Genomic DNA, 19,292 nt, shown 5'->3' with positions numbered 1-19,292 from the left:
GACTTTCCCTTTCGGCTGAAATGCGGGAGGTGATCGCTTCAGCAATATCCCAGGGCATCGCCCAGGGCCTTAAGGAACGCACTGAGAAGTCAGGCCAAGGGCACAAGAGTAAATCGAAGACCCCCAGGCCTTCCTCACCTCCTCCCTCAGTTGTTAGTGTAGAGTCAATGTCAGAGGGGGAAGATTTGGCGGAACCAGAATTGTCAGAGGACAAAGGGTTGGTTCCCGATAAACCCGCCTTTACTGGGCTGTTTAAGCCTTTGCTATTTAAGTCTATCCTATATAAGGTCCTCACTCATTTTGAGACATCTCCTACCACCACTCAGGAGTCTACTGACCCTGCTGACCCCAGTGGGGGCTTGTTTGATGAGGACATTCAGCCTCAGGACCTAGTGCCTGCGCCCAAGTTATTCAAGGACGTTGTGCAGCGCCAGTGGGTGCAGCCAGGGACCTGGGTGACCCCGGGGGGTAACGACAAACGGCTTTATGCAGTTGAGTCTGGTATGGAAGACTTACTCAAGTTACCAGAGGTCGATGCCCCCGTGGCTGCCCTAACCTCTAACTCCATCCTTCCTCCAGATCTGTTAGAGGGTAAGAAGGCGGAACTGAGAGGGCCTGCCATAAGACCCACCATGCAGCGGCGTGGGCCATTCGGGCCTCCTTTTTCAGCAGGGCCTCTATTGCCTGGCTGCGTCAGCTACTCACCCGTATTCCCAAGGCAATACCAGGCTCCATCAGGATGTTAATAAGCTAGTGGCAGCCGCTGAAAACTCCGTGGATGCAGGAAAGTTTGCCTCTAGAGCCATGGCCTCTAACATCACTTCCCGCCGACTTCTATGGCTGCATCATTGGAACGCGGACATGAGGTCTAAATGGAAGCTCACATCCACCCCGTTCAAAGGAGGCAAACTATTTGGAGATGCATTAGACTCTGTCCTTATTGAGAATAAGAATAAGTGGAAGGTTATGCTTTCCGTATTTCATAAGATGGACCATAGGGCTTCTTCCTTTCGTAAGCAGTCCTTTCGAGCCACGGAGTTGCAGCCCAACTCTTCCTCTTCTTCTTCCTCCTTCCAATGTCTCCATGCCCAGGCTTCAGATCAGACCCAAGATAGGCAGTCCTTTCAGGACAGGGGTCACCACCAGTCTTTCTCCAGATGCCCCTTTTGCGGTGGATCGGCCAACAAGCCATTCCGCCTCAACAAATGACCACCAATCACATCCCCCCATAGGGGGTCGGCTTCAACTGTTTGCTGACCGTTGGGAGACAACCACATCAGATGTGTGGGTATTGCAAACAGTGAAGCTCGGTCTCACCTTAGAGTTCATTGGCAGTAGGTAGTAGCAGGTAGAAGAGTAAAATGATTAAAAGCAACCTCTGCTTTTCCTTCAGCTTGTTCCCCGAAGAAATAAAAGCCTATTTTTTGTTGTGTGTTATTTGAATACCAAATTACTGGTTGCATATTTTTATGTTCAGCTGTATAGTCAAGCTACAGAAGAATTGCCACTATAAAAATGTAAGCTTCAACTGATTTTCAGAGAAGAAATTAACTGTTGAACTAAATTTAGTTTGCTTGTATTGGGAAAAAGTTATAGTTACAACTTTAACTATTTTCTTACATTAATCTCCTGATTGGATTTTTTTTTATGTGGAGGTTTGCTTTTCCCATTGAAATGAGTAAAGCTTATACTGAAATAGATATGTAATAATATATACTAATTGATATCTTAGGTAGGTTCTTCTACTTTCAGATGTTTAATCTACAAATGGTATTTACTGCCCAAAGCCATTGTGTTTACTTGCTTTGAATGCAATGCAACAGTAGGAGGATCATTGCAAAATATGATGGCTTGTAGGAAACATAAATATTGCTTCAATTTATAAGTATATTTGTTTTTACAAATTAGTTCAAAGCTAATGTGAGGAAACCATTATAAGTGAGTAGACCATGCGCAAGTAGGCTGATATTAGGAACCTAGGTGGAGTGGCAGATGTTTACATTTCTATCTATGTATAAACAATTGATGCCATAAAGCTATTTTTCCTTCTTTTATGTGTATTCTTTTTGTTTTTATATCTAATTAGAATGGGGAACACCACAATAAACTTGTTAAATGAAATGTAGGTGATGGATGGCATAAATTGAATTAGTTAAACCTCCTGTTCTTCCCTTGGCTCTAGAGTGCTACCCATTAGTAACACAAACACACACTCTCACACACACAAGTATAGGTATTTTTGAGCAAAGTGGGCCACTGGGCCACTTGCCTATTGTGACTTTGAAGCTAATGCCTTCTTTTTCTCACACACAATCCCTTTCTTTTTAAACACACGGACCTTTTCAATTTAATCCATTAGCAAGTTGGCAAAATAAAGTAATTGTCCAACAGAGAAAAGGGAGAGAAATCTATTAACATTTGTTACAAATCCGAGTAGTACAGGCAGCACTTAATTAATGGAACAGATTTCTTACTATTTATTCAAGCTTACACAGTCATTGTTCAGAAGAGATTAGACTCTTAATGTAAGTAAGTTAAACTAGACCTCCATCTAAAAATATCAGTCATTTCAGTTATTAAGGGGCTGATGTCTTATTTGGTGAAAGATATATTTTCCTTCATTTCCTTGGTCTTGTAAAATGTAAAGTATGCATTGTGTGTAATACGAGAAATCCACCGAGGTAGATGAAACCTAGATTGTGGCTCCCAGCCTGTCTGCTTGTGCTTTCCCTCTTTGTGCTGCCTGTGTCACAGAGCCTCTTCAGCCCATAGACCTCCTGGCACCAGAGTGGAAAAAAAACCCACCATGCCATTTGTCAGGGTGTGATGCCAGCAACTACCTAATCAGTTTGCAGAATAAGGGCCTTGGGATTTGATTAAGTAATTTAAATACCTAGCTGTAATACCTGAGCTGCTTTTGGCTGGCAGCCCACTTGGTTAACTACCTACCCTAAAAAAAAATTCTATTTCCCAGCTACAAAATGCCTTGGAGATAATTCTCTGCTAAAAACGATACAAATTTGCAAGCAAAATGCTCTTCAGCTTCTATTTCTTCTCTTTTTTTCTCCTCCAAAGTTTAATATGATTATGCTTTTGTAAAGCTTGGTTCCCTGTCTTTTTTTCCTTCTTTCTCTTTGCTCTGTCTGCTCCTTTCCCATGTAAAAGCAGTGCTGAACGAGTGATTATAATTGTATAATTGTTCTGATGCTGCTGCTGCAACGGTTTCTGCTGGGAACAATTCAAGTTTCTGTTTTTTTGAAGTTTAAATACAGGGGTACGGTCAGTGCTTTAATTTCTGTTTCCAAAACTTATATTCGGGTACAGAAGGCAGGAATGTTACTGCCTCTGCATAGTTCTTTAATGCAGCACTGTCTTTTCCCACACAGTTCTGTGAGAAGACACTGCTGCTTTAATGAGATGGAGGCAGGTGCTATGCTTGTGCTTTTGCATGCTCTGAAGTGCTTGTTTGGAATTGAGTAGAAAGTACTCTGCCAGTCCTGTTTTAAGGCTTACAGAGCTTCCTTGCGACCAGCCTTACAAAGCAGAGCATCTCCTTCCTATAAAGATTCTTCTTCCCACAAAGAATATTCACTAGTGTAAGTCAATAGCTAGGACTCATAGTAGACAAGAATAAATACAGTATAATGGAAGTACAAACTGGGGCAATTAGTTTTTTTTTTTTTAATTTACTGTTAAGAAAGAGCAGGTTTACTTTAGAGAGGATTTGATCAATAGATTTTGTTGCAAACTGCTTTGAATAACTGGAAAAGCAAAAAGTATATAAACATCACCAGAGAAATTTATTCATTTATTCAGTCTAATTCTCCCCATCACAATCAGATTAGTGTCAGTAGTGTACATAACTGTTCATATTTCCAGCAAACATTATAATTTAGTTATACTAATAATTATTAATGGATGGATGAATTAATGGGTGGATGAATTTGTTACACCCCCTCCCACAAACACATCCTCTAATATACAGAGGTGAAAACTGACATAGTCAGAATAAATGGATTGTGTTGTTCCTTGTTTATAAATGTTTTAACAATTTAAACCATTCAAAGTTGGAGTCAGGTAACATATACATTTAATAAATTATTACTGTTATTAATATGTATTAATATTGAGGTAGCTGCCTACGGTTTGCATGAAATATGACTCTCCTGATAAAGTTCTAGGTAAATAAATTGTTTTAATAAGAGTATATTGCTTTATGTGAGTCTTAATTCCACATCCATTGTGCGCAGCTACAGGCTGCCACGTATTTGAGATTATTTTTAGTTACAATTGAAAATAATGTTTTAGCTGTATTGGCCTGCACAACCATTATTTAACAATGAGATGGCTGGATTAACTAAGAAGATAAAAGTGAACATACTAGCCGAAAAAGTTCATCCGGCGGAACTAGCTTGTAAAGATAGCATGTAGAGCAGCAATAGAAACACCCTCGTCCTCGTCCTCACCCCACCCACCCCGTCCCGCATTTAGGCCTGTCTCTGCTGGTGTTTTGTAAATCTTTGAAGTGATCCTCAGAGTCAGCCTGTGAGTGGTTTTTTTTTTCTTTTTACATTGCTTTTTTAAAAAATAATCATTTCTAGAACAGAGACAAAAGATTGAACAAACAAGTAAAGGGAGAAATATGGCATTTATAAGAGTTACCAAGATTCTATAGTTAGCGTTCAGTGTATCTTTGACTAGGAATTAGCCTTACAAAACATTAGATTGCATCTTAATATCTTAAATTATTTACTACTAATTTAAATCTCTGAACTAAGTGCTAAAATACCCACTGTTTGTTCTTTTAAAAATACGAAAAGAAACCTACTAAAACATTATAGACGAATATATAGTTGAATTGCTAAACTACATGGAGAAGGCTTTTTGATAGCCAAAATAAGAGTATGCCAGATTATGGAACCCTGTTCAAATGTTGAACAACAACTTTGGAATATACAACAATCTATAAAAACTATGTCTATTACATTGTTGGCATGAAACATTTTCTCCAGCCCTTTTAAACACATATTTCTGAGTATGGAAATAAAGCATTCTGTCCTCTTGACAGAAAAAAAAAACATGATACATATAGAATTGTTTATCTCATTTTCATCAGTAAACATATTGAATCTGATATGATTTTTTAAAAAAACTTGAAATACTGGAATTTGAAAAAGCTTGTAAAAATGGGGAAAAAATTAGATCTTACTTAACAGCTGATTTGAAAATTCTTTCACAAGTTAAACTGATAATACCCACAAACAGAGCAGCAGCCAATTATAGTGACCAGACCAATAATTCTTTATACTGTACTAAGCTTGCTGTATTCACATTTTACATTTTAAAAATTAGTTTTGTCTTTTTCCAAATTAACTTAGAACCATATCTTAAATGCCCACATTTAAAACTTACTATGTTGACTGGCTATTCAGCTTTTCTAATAATATTTGCTTTTCCTTTTGCAAGATCATGCTTGAAAGAGGTGGGAGTTTGACTTACATTATCATATTTCATAGGCTAGAGGAACTATGAGGAAGTGTTGGATTATATCGGAAAAAATGACTGAAATATTAAGAAGAAAAGGAACTACATTTCTTGTCCTGTTCCTTCTTCTTTAGGCCTTTTTAATATGCCTTACCTACCTCATGGTGGACACATCTTTTCTTGAATATATCTATGTGTGCTGGTGCTGAATCAACACAATTATTGTAACTGTGAATGGACCTTGTCTGCAATGGAACAGATCGCCTGTGCTTGTAGACGACCTGTCTCCAGTAAATCATAAACATCTCAATCTTATTGTTGGGCCATGATATAAGAATCTGTCTCTGTATTTCAATATGAGAGGAGAGAAACTGATTAAGTGTTTGAGATAAGGTTATGTGACACCACAGGTTAGAAATACCTGAGCTGAAATGGGCTTACTGCCCAATATCTACATTTGCAGAATATTCAGCTGGGTGGGACTGAATGTGCTTTTAAGGAGATCTCTGCTAGCAACTTGGCCAAAACATTGCTGAGTCCTGAATAGCAGTTACTGTTTTTGTTTTGATTTAGATTATCCACGGTCCCCACATATTAATCTCAAATGTAACAAGTTAAATGAAGACATTTAAAAGAAAAGTTCTTGAGTAATATATGTTATTTTAATTTTTATTCTCCAATAAAACATTTGAACTTAAAAAAAATAGTGCTCCTTCTTGTCACCACTTAAATATAACCTATGCCATATTCAGAAGTTAATATATTTATCCTGCAGATCAATGGTAATAGATAGGAGATTTGTCCATTTTGCTGGATTTCCTGCAGTGCTGTTCTTGCTGTGGAACCCTGCAAACAATTTGGATATGGAGCTCATATACAGAACAGAACAGAACAGAATAACAGAGTTGGAAGGCAACTTGGAGGTCTTCTAGTCCAACCCCTTGCTTAGGCAGGAAATCCTACACCACTTCAGACAAATGGTTATCCAGCATCTTCTTAAAAACATCCAGTGTTGGGGCATTCACAACTTCTGGAGGCAAGTTGTTCCATTGATTAATTGTTCTAACTGTCAGGAAATGGCACAGGACCTAGTTATCTGCAGGATCGCATCCTACCACACTCGTCCCTGCGACCTATCCGCTCACACAGGGAGGGGCTCCTCCTGGTGCCGTCCGCTAGGCAATGCCAGCGGGCGACACCTAGGAGTAGGTCCTTCTCTGTGATGGGCCCAACCCTCTGGAACGACCTCCCCCCTGACATTCGAACTACCACCGACCTCCGTTCCTTCCGTCAAAAGTTAAAGACTCACCTATTTCAATCAGCTGGCCTGGCACTTTCTTAGTTTTACCTCCCGGGGATTTATTTTAATTGGGTTTGGGGTTTTAATTGGGATGTTTTTAGGTATTTATTTCTTGTACAGTCTATCTCCCCCTCTAAATGTATTTTAAATGTATTTTATTGTTATGACTGTATTTTATTTGCATTGACTGTACACCGCCCGAGTCCCTTTTTGGGAGAGGGAGCGGTCTAAAAATCTAAGAAATAATAAAATAAAATAAAATAAATTTCTCCTTAGTTCTAAGTTGCTTCTCTCCTTGATTAGATTCCATCCATTGCTTCTTGGCTTTCCCTCAGGTGTTTTGGAGAATAGCTTGACTCCTTCTTCTTTGTGGCAGCCCCTGAGATATTGGAACACTGCTATCATGTCACCTCTAGACATACCCAGTTCCTGCAGCCGTTCTTCATATGTTTTAGCGTCCAGTCCCCGAATCATATCTGTTGCTCTTTTCTGCACTCTTTCTAGAGTTTCCACATCTTTTTTACATCGTTGCGACCAAAACTGATTGCAGAATTCCAAATATGGCCTTACCAAGGCACTATAAAGTGGTATTAACACTCCACATGACCTTGATTCTATGCAGCCTAGAACTGTGTTGACTTTTTTGGCAGCTGCTGCACACTGCTGGCTCATATTTAAATGATTGTCCACAAGATCCCTCTCACAGTTACTACTATTGAGTGAGGTGCCACATATATGTACCTGTGCATTTTGTTTTTCTTCCTTAAATGTAGAACTTACTTTTTTCACCACTGAAATTCATTTTGTTAGATAGCGCCCAATGTTCAAGGCTGTCAAGATCTTTCTGTATCTTAAGCCTATCTTCTGGAGCATTGGCTATTCCTGCCAGCTACCACCTGCAAATTTGATGAGCTCCCCATCTATCCCCTCGTCCAAATCATTGATGAAGATATTGAAGAGTACTGGGCCCAAAACAGAGCCTTGGGGTACTCCACTGCTTACTTCCCTCCATGTAGATGCAGTTCCATTGAGGACTACACGTTGAGTGCGGTTGGTTAGCCAGTTACGAATCCATCTGGTGGTGATGCTGTCTAACCCACATTCTTCTACTTTATCTAGTAGTAGGTTATGGTCTACAAGATTTGGAGATGGTTGCCAGGAGATGTTTCCTTTCTAATAGTTTTTTTCTTTTCTTTTATCTTTTCAGATGGGGTGAAGCCAGAAACAAAGGGATTTCTGACTGCCATTTCTAAGAAGAAGCCCAAGGCAGGGAAGGGAGATTCAGCAAAAGAGGATGAAAGTAGCAAGGTGGACTCTCCCCATCCTGTTCATATCACTCTTCTTTTTAAAAGATATGTCTTTGATTCACAGAAGAAAATGATTCAGTCTTGAGCCATGTTTGAAGTCTTAAAAGACTGAACACCACAATGACTTGATGGCAGGTTCCATAAATGGTGTACATTGTCTTCTCCCTCTCTCTCTCCCTTTCCCTCTCCCTCCCTCCCTCTCTCTCTCCCTCGCCCTTCCAGTTCCAGCCTGCTGTGATATAGGCACTGATACATGATCCTTTTTTGCAGGTAGTAGAAACGTTTCCATATTAATATATACAATTTAAGCTTTTTCATATTTTTGATAATCAGATATTATAATTGAATCAATAAACAAAATTAATGGAAAACTTGATGACAAGTGAAATGCAAATACACCTGAGATTAAATTGTTTACATTCTTATATGTTCAGGAATACAAATACACTAGTTATAGGGCAGGGATAATTTTCTGAGTGAGGTTTGTATTGTGAGTGTCATTTTAACTGGCTTCAGTTTCAAAACATCTTCAGGGATGTACATACTTTCATGGCATATCATTAACTTTGCTGTTTCATGGTTCATAATGGCTTTCGTATAATTTTTGTGTGTACACCTATCTAAATATGAAATGAATCTTTCCTTTTTTTTCTTTCCCCCATTCCAGAAAAAGAATAAAATCTCCCTGCTCATTTCCCTGAATAAAATAAATACTATTCAACATCACAAAAACATCTTCATTTTTATTACCAAAATAACAAATTAAACAAGTTTTTAACAGTATTAGTTTTATTTTGGTGAAACAATAGTAAACTGTATTTATAAAACTGATTAAGTCCCTGTTTCAGCCTCCTTTTTCTCTCCTCGTACAAAATCACTCATTCTCTAGCAAAACCAAAAATCAGAAGGGGAAACCCAAAATCAATCATATTTAGGGAGTGGAGCAAGGTTGATGTTTCTTTCAAAAATCATTTTACTTAATGAATGGAGATTTGTGTCACAGACCTTAAGCAAATTTTCTTTCTAACCATTATTTGTTGAACAAATTTTGCAAATGAGCATAATTATCAGGAAATAAATTCCCAATTTCTTTTTCCTCTGTGCATGGTGGTGCCAATAAACGCATAAAATTTCCTAGGAGTAATAAAGACAGTTTGGGAATGTTTGTATGGTTGCTATTCATTGTGATTTCTTTCCTGGGGAGGGGGGGGAGGGTTGGGCCGGGGGGCGGGGGGAGGAATGTGATCTTTTTTACTACTTTTATTCCACCTTTTTTCAAAAGGTCACAATCCTGTGTTCTTTCCTCTGATGACATAATCTTAAAAACTTAACCTAAACTTAAAACTATATTATAAGGTATTATCATGTGAACTTAACTGTTTCAAATAGAAAAGTAAGGTATAAATATAATACATAAATAAAATATTAATAGAGACAAGGATGAATTTCAGATAAAATAAAGTACTCATGAATCTTAAGAGCTATTGTATTTTCGAATGGTCACTTCCGGGATCGGACGATGACGGACATGTTTGTCTGCCGCTCGTCTCCCCGGTGGGTCCCTTAGGGGACACAGGAGCCCTTGTAGGGGGGTCCTGCCGAAGGGTGGCTGGCCGAGGCACCCCGCATGTGGCGGCAGCCAGCTGGGGTGCTTTCCGGCTTCGCCTAGGAGCTGGAGAGTGGAGGGGGGGCGAGACAGCTTCGCGCTGCCCGCCCTCTCATCGGATGGCTCCGGAGGCTAAAAGAAAAGTTGGAGAAGTGCAGCTGGAGACTGAAGGTGGGGATCCTGACCGATGCTCTTGGAGGACTTAGGAGAAAAGCAACAATCACTTTGTGAGTCTTTTGTGTTTCTGTCCTTGAAGAGAGATTAGACGGGGGGGTTTACCATTCCCCCCCCTCGGACTAAGCGGCTTTGAAAATGGACCCTCGGGAAGAGAGAGGTTAAAAGACTGATTTATTTGACTTTTGATTGAAAATGACTTTCACAATTGCTGGCAACGACTCTGAACTGTTGTCTTAAAACAAAAAACTTTTGGCGACTTCTTTCCCTGCGAAGGGGAGGGCCAAGATGACGCTCGCCCCTCTTTCTTTGTCTTTGTGCAAATGAAGTCTGTCCTCTGAAGTTACTCCCAAAGAGAGAATAAAGAAAAGTGGATTGCTTGTTTACTCTCCCAAAGGGAAACTGGGACCTCCTCCTGTGTAGGATCTTCTGATCTTTGGTTGACTTTTCTCTCCATTCATCTTGGTGTATTTTACTCTTGGAACTGCAAATTGGGTGCCGTTGCGATTGTTTTCCTTTGGAGACCAGCATAGCTGTGAAACCCTCTGACACCACTTCCCTTGGCAAGGATTTGCATCTCTGAACTTAAACAAATGGCAGCAAGGAAACCCCCTACCGGCAAAGCGCACTCAGCCCCCTCATCGGGTGCCCCAAGTCCCACGATGCAACAGTCTAAGATATCGTCAATGTTGCAGAAAGCAGTGGCTGGGGAGGATCCTAAGGAATTATCTGTTACGGAAATGTTTAAAGAACTTATGAAGGGACAGAATGAAATGAGGGCTGAGATCAAAGAAGAACTCAGAGTGGTTAAAGAACATATCGCTGGAAATACACAACGAATTTTGGTGTTAGAGGACGGAATGGCGGGGCTGGGGGAAGAAGTGAAAGCAATGCATAAGGGAAACATAGATATTTTATTAATCCATTTTATGCATATGGAAAACTTTCAGACAAAAGTAGAATTTGAAAGAATGTCCTTTTTTCTTAGATTCCAGAACTTACCAGAAACAGAGAATGAAAACCTTAAAGATATTATGAGTACAATTTTAGCAGATTATCTCAAGAGAGATAAAAAACAAATATGGCGGGATATGGATCTAGTTTATAGGATTAATTCAGCATATGCTAGAAGACACAATGTTCTGAGGGAGATACATGTTAAGTTTGTCAGGAGATCCACAAGGGACGAGGTACTTGCGACCCAAAGGGAGGGACCATTGAAATATAAGGGTGAAGAGATCACCATTCTCAAACAGATCCCGAAACAAATAAGAGATAGAAGGAGGAAATTTTCCTCCCTAACAAAAAATTTATATGAAAAAGGGATCTGGTTTAAATGGCTGATTCCGGAGGGAATGTTAATCTTCTGGGAGGGAAACAGGGTCAGAATCAATACAGTCCAGGAGGCGGAGGCCTTCATTAAAAAGAATTTTCCACTCTCAGAGGAGGAACAGAGTGGGAGTAGTGAAAGGGACAGCAAAACACAAGACAGTAAGATCCAAGACGGGAAGGAGGGGGGCACTGAGGCTCTCTCTGGCGACAGAGAGGAAGAAGCAATATCGAAAAGGCTCAGATCTCAAAAATAAAATTATTTGGAACAATAGCAGTTAGTGATATATTCGAAAACGACAAAGAGAAACATGTAGGAACACAAGACTAACAATATAGAGTAAGATTTGGTTTACTGTTTTCTTCTATAAATTTGTTGTACAATGTTATATAAATGAGTACCGTGCTGGGATCTCTACCAGCAGTATGAAAGCTGCCAAAAAATTTTGTATACTTATTTACCCTTCCCTATATATTTGAAAACCAATAAAACTTTGTTTTTTTTTAAAAAAAAGAGCTATTGTATTTTCAATTGCTCTACATGATGAAAGACTTGTTAGGGAGACCTACAGGGGAAAAAAATCTTGAAATAAGGATTTCCCTATTGTAGCCTTGTAGAATGACAGATTTGCTCTCGAACATAGCTTGGATTGGATTCCTTTAAAGCAGTGAGCACCTTTAAATCATTTCCTAGAGCTTGAGTGATGAATTTGGGTGCTTTCTGCTGAAGCTTTAGTTACAACTCCTAGGATTACTTTCAGGGTAAACTATAAGTAATTCAACATTTAGTTATTGAATGAGTAACTTCTGCTATTCAGATGTACAGGGGGAAAAAGTTGTAGAGGAAAATAGACATTTTATTTTCACGTCAGAAGTTTTCATTGCAATCTTCATGGTTTGCCACGTGATCCAGATGGGATTAAGAGAGAATAATTTCCATCATCCCACAATTTCTAATCTTTCCCCCCCAAAAAAATGCATAAATAATCTTTGTAATAAGAGTTTTCATACATGCATATAAGTGAGCATGTGCATACCTGCAACCTTTTTTTTTCATGGCAGTATCTTTATTTACATATTTTAAAGTATAATACAAACGGTCCTTGATTTATGACCACAAATGAGCCCAAAATTTCTGTTCCTAAGCAAGAGAGCTATTAAGTGAGTTTCCCCCCATTTTATGACCTTTTGTTCCTACAGTTCTTAAGTGAATCACTGCAATTGTTTAAGTTAGTAACAACGTGATTGTTAAACTAATCTGGCTTCCCCACTGACTTTGTTTGTCAGAAGATTGCAAAAAGCGATTACATGACCCCAGGGTACTGAAAACCGTCATAAATATGAGTTAGTTGCCAAGCATCTGACTTTTGATCACGTGACCCGTGGAGAGTCATAAGTGTGAAAATAGTCAAAAGTCACTTTTTTCAGTGCCATTGTAATTTGAATAATCACTAAACAACCTGCTGTAAGTTGAAGACTACCTATATTGCTGTTGTTCAGCGAACATATGTTAGTGGGTGGCAAAATATATATTTTAAAACATGTTCTGGGGCAACCATGGTTTAAATCTCCAGTCCACTTAATGTAAGTCTCTGACCGTGGAAACCCTTATCCGATTGTAACCAAGTTGTAGAAAATAGTCGCTAACCTACCTAGCAATTATAAAATAAGGAAGGAGCTGAAGAGAATCAGGTATTCCAGGTGCAGATTCCAAATAAATAGCAGCATAAAATGTGAAACATAAATGAGCTGACTTGAACGTGAACTCTGGACACCCAGCCTTTACTTATAATTAGTGTGTTACACTCTACTGACCCCCAGTGTTTCATTAAAACTGTAATCTCCCTACTACAGTCTCAGTTATTATTTACAATTTATTTGCTTAGTATGTTTTACAGCACTTCCAATGTACAAATAATAGAAAAAACAATCACAGAATTGCTCAGAGAGGTGGTGGACTGCTCTTCCTGGAATGTGTTCAAATGGAGACTGTCAGGAAGCTTTAATTTGAATTCCTGCTTAGTGGCCCCTTCAAATTGTAGGAGAGAGAAGGTCTGACACATGAATGTCATCCATAACATTCATAGAAAAATGACGAAGTGGTAAATTTTCAATGAAAATCTGAATAATAGGTGCTTGATTTGCCATTCAAACCACATAAAAAATCTAAATGTAAGCAGTTTTTTTCATTTACTACTGTTCATTCAGCTAAGTAGATATGAATCTTTTAGCTCCAATTGTTTATAAATGTTGGAGATTTGAATTCTGGAGCTCTTGTTAAAGATACGCTCTTGAAGCAGTGCTGAAAATAAACCACCGAGCAACTAAACTGCAGAACATTGTATTAGAGGAATTCTAGATAGTGTCTTTTCTCTGTTCAAAGGTATTTTGTCCATCTGAACAAGTTCCATCATTTTCACCTTCCATTCCTATAGTATAGATAATGCTGAATCTTTCCATCATTGTGCATGCAATAATTTTGCTGAAGCAACCTTGTCCAAAAATAAAGCACCATGACTTTTTTCCCAATTGTTTATCAATCAGTTCCAAAAGAAAAGCTTCTGGTTTCAAAACAGCTGACCCTTTCCTGATACCTCTCAGTTTCTCTCCAGTTGTTGGACTGGGCCTACAAAGGTATTCAGCTACTCCATCAAGAAAGCTGCCTTAAATTGTTTTCCATGCTATTTCTGCTATATTGGCTTTCAAAGTCCAAGCACAAAAGGTCTAAAGTTACTTAAAGTTCCTCTCACTTTTAAACATGTTTAAAAGAGGACCAATTCTAGAGAAAGTGTACTGAACATTTCCAAACGTTTGCGGATGCTCACGCATAACAAAAGCAGAATGGGACAACTCACCGCAGCCAACTCATCATGGCCAACTTGCCATGGTCAAACTGCCATGGCCAATTTGCTGTAGCCAACTTACCACAGACAGTTTGCTGAGCGATAAATCAACAATTCAATTTATTTAAAATATTTTTTATTTTTTGTCATTCATATTTCATTTTGTCTCTCCTTTGGCATCCTTTTAAATTTTTTATTTATTTTTTATTTATTATAATTTGTCAAACAGAAACTAAAACAGGAATAATATTAAAATGCAATGACAGGGACGATAGGCACATTAGTGCACTTATGCACGCCCCCTCTATGGACCCCTTAAGTATGAAATTACATCCACGGAAGTCAATATGTGACTAAAGCTGTGAAAATTTGTAGCTGAGACAACTCAGCTACAGATTTTGACAACTCTGTTACAAAAAAAAAAATTCTGGCAAGTTTAATGATTCTATTCCAGCATTTCTTTGATATTAGTGTAACTCTTGTGCCATGGCGAGTTGCCCTGCGGTGAGTTGGCCTAAGGAAGTCAAATGTTTTTATTTAACTATGCATATGAATGCAGGTTAAAACAGTTAATTCACGTTTGCTTCTTCTCATTTTATAGCACGTGATGCCTCAAGATCATTTTATGCTGAAGCTACTCTATAAGATGCTTATCTTATACTTTAACCTTTTTTTTCTGTTTCCCTTTTTTTTCTTGCTTTCTTCACACTCCTTTGCTCTTCTAGATGGTCTGGGATTTAATAATTGCTGCTTTGTTTGGCTCTGTTGGAAACTTACTCCCAATACTAATGAAGACCCTGTAACTCTTTAAATGTTTAAAACGCCATATTTTGTACTATGGTGCAAACATCTTGAAATAAGGCATTTTAGGCATATTTCAATTTATTATTTGTAGCGTCTCCCTATCTAATCTCATTTAGAATGGACTGTGGGCAACAGGAATAGTTCTAGACAAACAGTATACATTAAGTCACCTTAAAAAGACAGCTTTGCTTTTGAATTCTCTCTGTGTTTCACTATGAACTCTGAATTAATAAAGGAGAGGAAGCCGTTTCTCTCTCCCCCCCCCAAGCCCCCCTGCCCCCATCTACAGTAGTTAATTCTGAAAGAAAAACAGAAGTGCACCCAGGAACTTTGATTATAATGTACTATTACCCTGATCTCTGGCTACTGTCCTGAGGCTGTTGGATATACATTCAGAAAATAAGTGAAATGGTGGAACCAAATGATTACAAGAAAATCAAAGCTTTTAAAGACATTTGTAGAATGAACAGATGTTCAAATGTTCTTTTATTTGGGCTCCAGACAGACGCAGCTGAGATTTTGCTTTCATCCTGGTAATCGGTGCATTATGGTGTAATTTGTAAAAATGGCATTAAAAATATTAACAGGGTCATATTGTGATCTACTGACTCTGTTTCATTAAGCCGTGAAGCTCCAGAATGGCAGCGAGGGAAAGGATTAAATGTTGTGGAACATGTCGTACCGCTAGCATCTGCTGCAGGAGACAATACCCGTAATTACTGCAAAAGTAAAAGGTTTGAAGCAGATACTGAGCAAAGCCAGAAAATGAGAAATTGATGCCGATATCCAGGGCTTAATGCAGCATCTTGGTTGGAGAAGAAGGTGCCTGTTGAATGGGGTGACCCTGAGGGCACAGACGAACCTCCCAGTGACCTTAAGGACCCGCTTAAAGAACGCAAATGTCCAACTGCCTGCAAGGAGTATAAATCCTTCAATTCCCCAGCATCCATTCATAGCTGAAGAAGCTTCTTGGATGAGAAGCAAAACGTCTTCAAAGAAAAACCAGAAAGTCCAGTTGCCTCACGAAAAAAGCACCTTTGGGACAACCATGACCTGGATGACTGAAAATCTCCACAGACTTCTAGGAAGGGAGTTTCTCCCCTCTGTTGGAATTTATTTTGGCTTCATTTAAAGCTTGATCCCAAAGAGTTCTGTTGCCAGCGCTTTGTCCCAGCTATGGCAATCATGGTAGTCAAGTTTAAGCTGGAGCTGCAGTTGTGTTTGTAACATTTAGTAATTTGCAGCAAATAGAATGGGACTTTTAACAACATAGCCAAGAACACCCTTTGTGTTGCTACAGTTTTACTAGTGAAGCATTGGGGTGGAAAGGAAATCCAAATCCTGCCATATTGGGAACTTTTATGCCCAACTCCCTCAGTTTAAATATTTAACAGCACGTCTGTTCCCCATCTAGGAGCCCTTCAAGATCCTCAAGGGGACAAATTGTTCTCTTATCAGCTGAAAGTGTAATGCAGTTAAGATCAAAGGATAGGATACTGCAGTTCCCTTTTGCCCCTTTTCCCATCTCTGAGTCACCACAGTTGCACTTGGAAAACAAGATGTGATTAATATGGTGCCTCGGGCACTGGGCTCTTAACAAAATCCAAGCCTTGGGTTGTACTTGGCAGGGAAAAGGAAGGGCTGGAGTGATGAGGTGTTGGTTATCATTGAATGAGTGCAGAGCAGACTCCTCATTGCCACTCTTTAAAGCCATTCAGAAGGGGATGTATGAACTGAAGTGGCTATTTGAAGGGTTCTGAGCACACGAACTACACACTTTGGGTTCCAAAATGTTCTCCAAACTCATAAAAATGGAATATTTCAAAATGGGCTGTTTTAACATGTCTCAACTGCTTGCCTTCTTTTAAAAAAATTTTTTCCCCAAAATATGTGTATAGTGCATTTGTCATAGGTGCATTGTTAGCTCCAAAGACTTGGGAGTCAGAGAGAAGATCTGCCATACAGAAACTGCTGTATTGCCATTTATGCACAGTAAGAGCAGACGCTCCATATAGTTATCTTATTATTGCATTTTTGTTCTTAGTACACCTCTACAAAACATCCTCCACCTTCCTCCAACTTATTAAAAAGTGGTTCTTCTTACCCACCAACCCCTCAAATTAAATACAAGAAAAATCACACCCTCCTCCTTGCTTACAAAATGTGCAACTGATTTATTTACGTTAAATTGTTGCTTCCTTCAGTACATTGTTGTCTAGCTTTTTGGATCCCCCTCCCCATCTAAAAAAAATAAAATAAATAAATGATAAAATCTTGTCTCTCCAGTCACAATTAACTTATTTGCATAAAAAAACCTCTACTTCTTTGCTGTGGAGCAAACTCTTTAATATAAATAAAACAGTCACGGGGGCTTGGTTGTTATTCTAAAGTAGAGGGTAATTGGGATTCTCATTTTAATGTTCTTTTCCATGTGGAATATGGAATGACTGCTACATTTGGGTAGCAACCATCCAAATAAACACTGTCTGTCTGTCTGTCTGTCTGTCTGTCTGTCTGTCTGTCTGTCTGTCTTTATTTATTTATTATTTATTTATTTTATTTATTTATAGTAAATGTTTCTCCCTCCCATACAATCAACAGATAATGAAATCACTACTAGATGACCTACAAGATCCCTTCCATCTCTGTTAATCTGTTACTCCAAGAATTAAACTCTGAGGTGTCATAAACAGATCCCAGCAACACAAGGGAAATTCTCACACTTTATGGGAATTTATCCTAATCTGTAACAGAGTCGGCATCCATGTTCTGTCAAGCAGAAGAGAGGCAAATTTGGAATCTCTAGGCAAGAACTGTCAATCAATTCCAATCCTGTACAGAAAGTCTTTCTGGTATGCCAGCGCAGTGCCAGAAAAATGTAGACTGGGGACAAGGAAATGTCGAAGAACTTGCCCCTAAACTATGGAGCTACAATAATGGGCCAATAAAAGAGCAAGGAAAGATTCTATTTTTGTTGTAATTCTTGTTGGGGCTGAAGGAAAATCAGTTAAACCCTTGTTCAAAGACTGGGAACTATGTAGGAGATAAGAAAAATGCTGACAGATATGTTTATAGTCTCTTAAAAACATCTTTGCTACAGGAAAATTAGAGTTCATGAGTTGTAACAGAGCACTGCATGTATTCCCCCATCTCTTTCCTTTCAGGTGAGTTACTCAATGCAGAAATATGCACTGTGCATATACAGTATGGTTGTCAAATGCAAACAAACAAACAAACAAGTTTTTTTTCCAAAATGTAAGCAGAACCAAATACAAAAAATAATGTTGTTGCAAGCATTATACATTAGAAAGAAGCCTCAAACCGATGGAGACATTTTCACTATTTATCCATTTTCAATGGGACATGCTGAAGTGAATCCATTGTTAACCTCTTTCCTGTGTTTAATGCCATATGTATTATTGTTTAATAATAACTAGACTATCCGTTATTTGTTGGTAATCATTTCAGAGATATTTCCTGACCTTCATTACAGAAACTTGGTGGGATGAAACTGACAAATGGAACATACAGCTAGAAGGATTTAAATTATTTAAAAGAAGTAGACCAAATAAAAGAGGAGGTGGAGTTGCACTATATATAAGAAGTAACTACGTCTCTACAGAAATAGAGCATAACAATGATGAGAACTATCTTGAATGCATTTGGGTAAATATGAAAGGTTGGGGGGGAAATGACATTGCCATAGATCTATACTACTGGCCACCCAACCAAGCAGAGGAAGTAGGTGAACTTTTTGCTAGTCAGCTAACTAAGGTATGTAGGAAGCACACCACAATAGTAGTGGGGGATTTTAACTACCCTGACATCAACTGGGAAACAAACTCTGCACCAAGTGGAAGATCCAACAGGTTCCTAACAAACCTAGCAGAAAACTTTGTTTTCCAAAAAGTAGAGAAGGGAACAAGGGGATCAGCCATATTGGACTTAATTTTCACTAACAGAGAGGAAATGGTAGAAAGTGTTGAAGCCACAGGAACCCTGAGGGCAAGTGACCATGCAATATTGGAATTCAACATTATGCAAGCACAAGCAATAGAACAAAGTCAAACTAGACTCCTGGACTTTAAGAGAGATAATTTCAATAAACAGAGAGAGAGCTTGGGAAGGATTCCATGTAGGAGAATCCTCAAGAGGAAAACAACTCAAGAAGCTTGGGAAATTTTGAAAAAAGATTACAAAAGCCCAGTCTAGCACAGTACCAATGAAGAAGAAAAATAACAGCTCCCAAAAGAAACCAGCATGGCTGCATAAAGAACACTCTGACAAATTGAAAGACAAAAAAGATAAGTATAAAAAGTGGAAAGGGGGGGACATAACTAAGGCAGAATATCAGCAAATAGCCCGAGCATGTAAAGATGAAGTGAGGAAAGCTAAGGCTCACAGTGAAGAAAGGCTTGCCACAAAAGTAAAAAATAACAAAAAAA

At 38.7% G+C, this 19,292-nt stretch overlaps 1 protein-coding gene across 2 annotated transcripts in view; it reads left to right on the top strand.

Moving 5' to 3' along the window:
* The window catches only part of EEFSEC (eukaryotic elongation factor, selenocysteine-tRNA specific), a 179,062-nt gene extending 169,818 nt beyond the window's left edge, over positions 1-9,244 (top strand). For both annotated transcript variants that reach the window (XM_081939505.1, XM_081939507.1), the window contains exon 7: positions 7,992-9,244. In XM_081939505.1, the coding sequence (XP_081795631.1) occupies positions 7,992-8,176 (185 nt within the window). In that variant the 3' untranslated portion in view covers positions 8,177-9,244. The remainder of the gene's footprint in view (positions 1-7,991) is intronic.
* The last annotated feature ends 10,048 nt before the right edge of the window (positions 9,245-19,292 follow it).

The sequence above is a fragment of the Natrix helvetica genome (assembly GCF_964273705.1).
Source record: "Natrix helvetica genome assembly, chromosome: 1".
Classification (NCBI taxonomy): Eukaryota; Metazoa; Chordata; class Lepidosauria; order Squamata; family Natricidae; genus Natrix; species Natrix helvetica.
The sequence above is the reverse complement of the archived record's forward strand: the minus strand, read 5'-3'. Positions and strand labels throughout refer to the sequence as shown.